The 1,537-nt window shown below is 43.5% G+C and overlaps 1 protein-coding gene across 1 annotated transcript in view; it reads right to left on the minus strand.

The window, feature by feature from the left end:
- The window catches only part of T265_08150 (hypothetical protein), a gene marked incomplete at both ends in the record, with an annotated part of 6,905 nt that extends 5,836 nt beyond the window's left edge, over window positions 1–1,069 (minus strand). The window contains 2 exons of the mRNA XM_009173870.1: window positions 438–493; window positions 982–1,069. Of these exons, the coding sequence (XP_009172134.1) occupies window positions 438–493; window positions 982–1,069 (144 nt within the window). The remainder of the gene's footprint in view (window positions 1–437; window positions 494–981) is intronic.
- Window positions 1,070–1,537: the final 468 nt, after the last annotated feature.

Below are 1,537 nucleotides of genomic sequence, written 5' to 3' on the forward strand. Positions count from 1 at the left end.
TGGTACAAATGACTTCTCCGTTAGGATATCCTGACATTTCAACGTTATCCTCAGTGTCCAGAGGACCCGTTCCTACACACCAGGTCAGTTCCTTTTGTCTGCCAATCTAACCAGTTAACTAAGCAACTAAATGATTGCATAACTTCATGGGTAACTATATAACTAGCTGGCGAACTAATTACCTAAACAGCTGATTATCTATCTATCTATTTATCTAGCTAAATAATGTAATAAAGTTCTCACCTTCGCTTGCCACTAGTTGATCCACGTGCGCATATTTCCGTTTCGGTGGTGTGATCTACTTCAGCAAACACAGAACTAAACCTTTTATGATTCGCATGTAACCTTGCTTATCAGTCTTGTTTAACAAGGTATCACGTAAAGTGGTAAGATGACCTCTGAACTAGTGTAGGACGTTGTTGCAGTTATCGATTTACACGGCAACCGAAGTAGTGCGAAGGTGGATAGTGCTCGACAGATCCGTGATGCAGATCTGTGGATGTTTAGAACAAGATATCGAATTTCTGAGTAAAGAAAAGACGCCGTCATTCGGGGGATTTGATCGAACTGCGCAGTGATATCTCGCCAGCTGTTCACGTCCAATCGGCTTCAGAGCTCACACAAATTTACTGAAAGGCTGCCTTTTCATTCAGTGGCAAATAACAGCATTAAGGTTGGATTATTTGGCGGTAGGTGGTTAAAGACAGAATTCGTAGCACGAAAAAAGCCACTCACAAGAGTGCTGGAAACCCTTCGACAGCCCAAGACTTGGAGCCAGTCAGCTAGGTACTGTGTCCCCGAGTCTCCCTTCAATCGAATTTGTGTTCTACGTGAACCCAAATTGCAAGAAATTCGGCAAATATATTCATTCGCATTCCAATCTGGTTTTCACTCGAGACTCAGCTGAATCTCTCGCTCGCACTGACCGCACCTACCTGAAAGGTGAAACCGATCGTGGGCTGTCAAAGAGTTATCAGTAACCTTGTGAGTAGTTTCGTTTAGGAAAACGCCCTACAGTATCTCGAATATCGTACCGACTGAAACATGAGGCGGCCTTTGTGCGGCGCATTCAGTTAAAGAATATCTCAAACGATCGATTCAGTGGAGGTTGCCGTGAATACCAAATTGAAATGCAAATGAGTGTATCTGTAGAAATATTGGGAGCGCTTTAAGCTTTAAATTAAAGAAGTAAGACTCGCAATAAGTTCCACTTATTTACGCGGATATTGCTTGTAACGCCAAAGTACTGCTGCCCCCGCTAAGCGACTAAAAGTTCTGGCAGCGTCTGGAGATTCAGGAATTTCGACTGTCGTTTTACCGAGAAACTGACCACAGAGAAAGAAAGGCTACCAAAACCCTGAATCCTGAGCGGATCCGTGTTTTAATAGTGGCTTGGAGTCTAATGAATGTTTTTGGCGAGTCCATTCGGACATCTCGTCTCTCAGTGCCAGGAATCCTAAGCTAAACGTTCGACTGCCCTGACTTTCTAATAGTTAAACGGAAACTGATTACCAAGCCAAGTAGTTTACGCATTCCC

Source organism: Opisthorchis viverrini, assembly GCF_000715545.1.
Source record: "Opisthorchis viverrini unplaced genomic scaffold opera_v5_204, whole genome shotgun sequence".
Lineage (NCBI taxonomy): Eukaryota > Metazoa > Platyhelminthes > Trematoda > Opisthorchiida > Opisthorchiidae > Opisthorchis > Opisthorchis viverrini.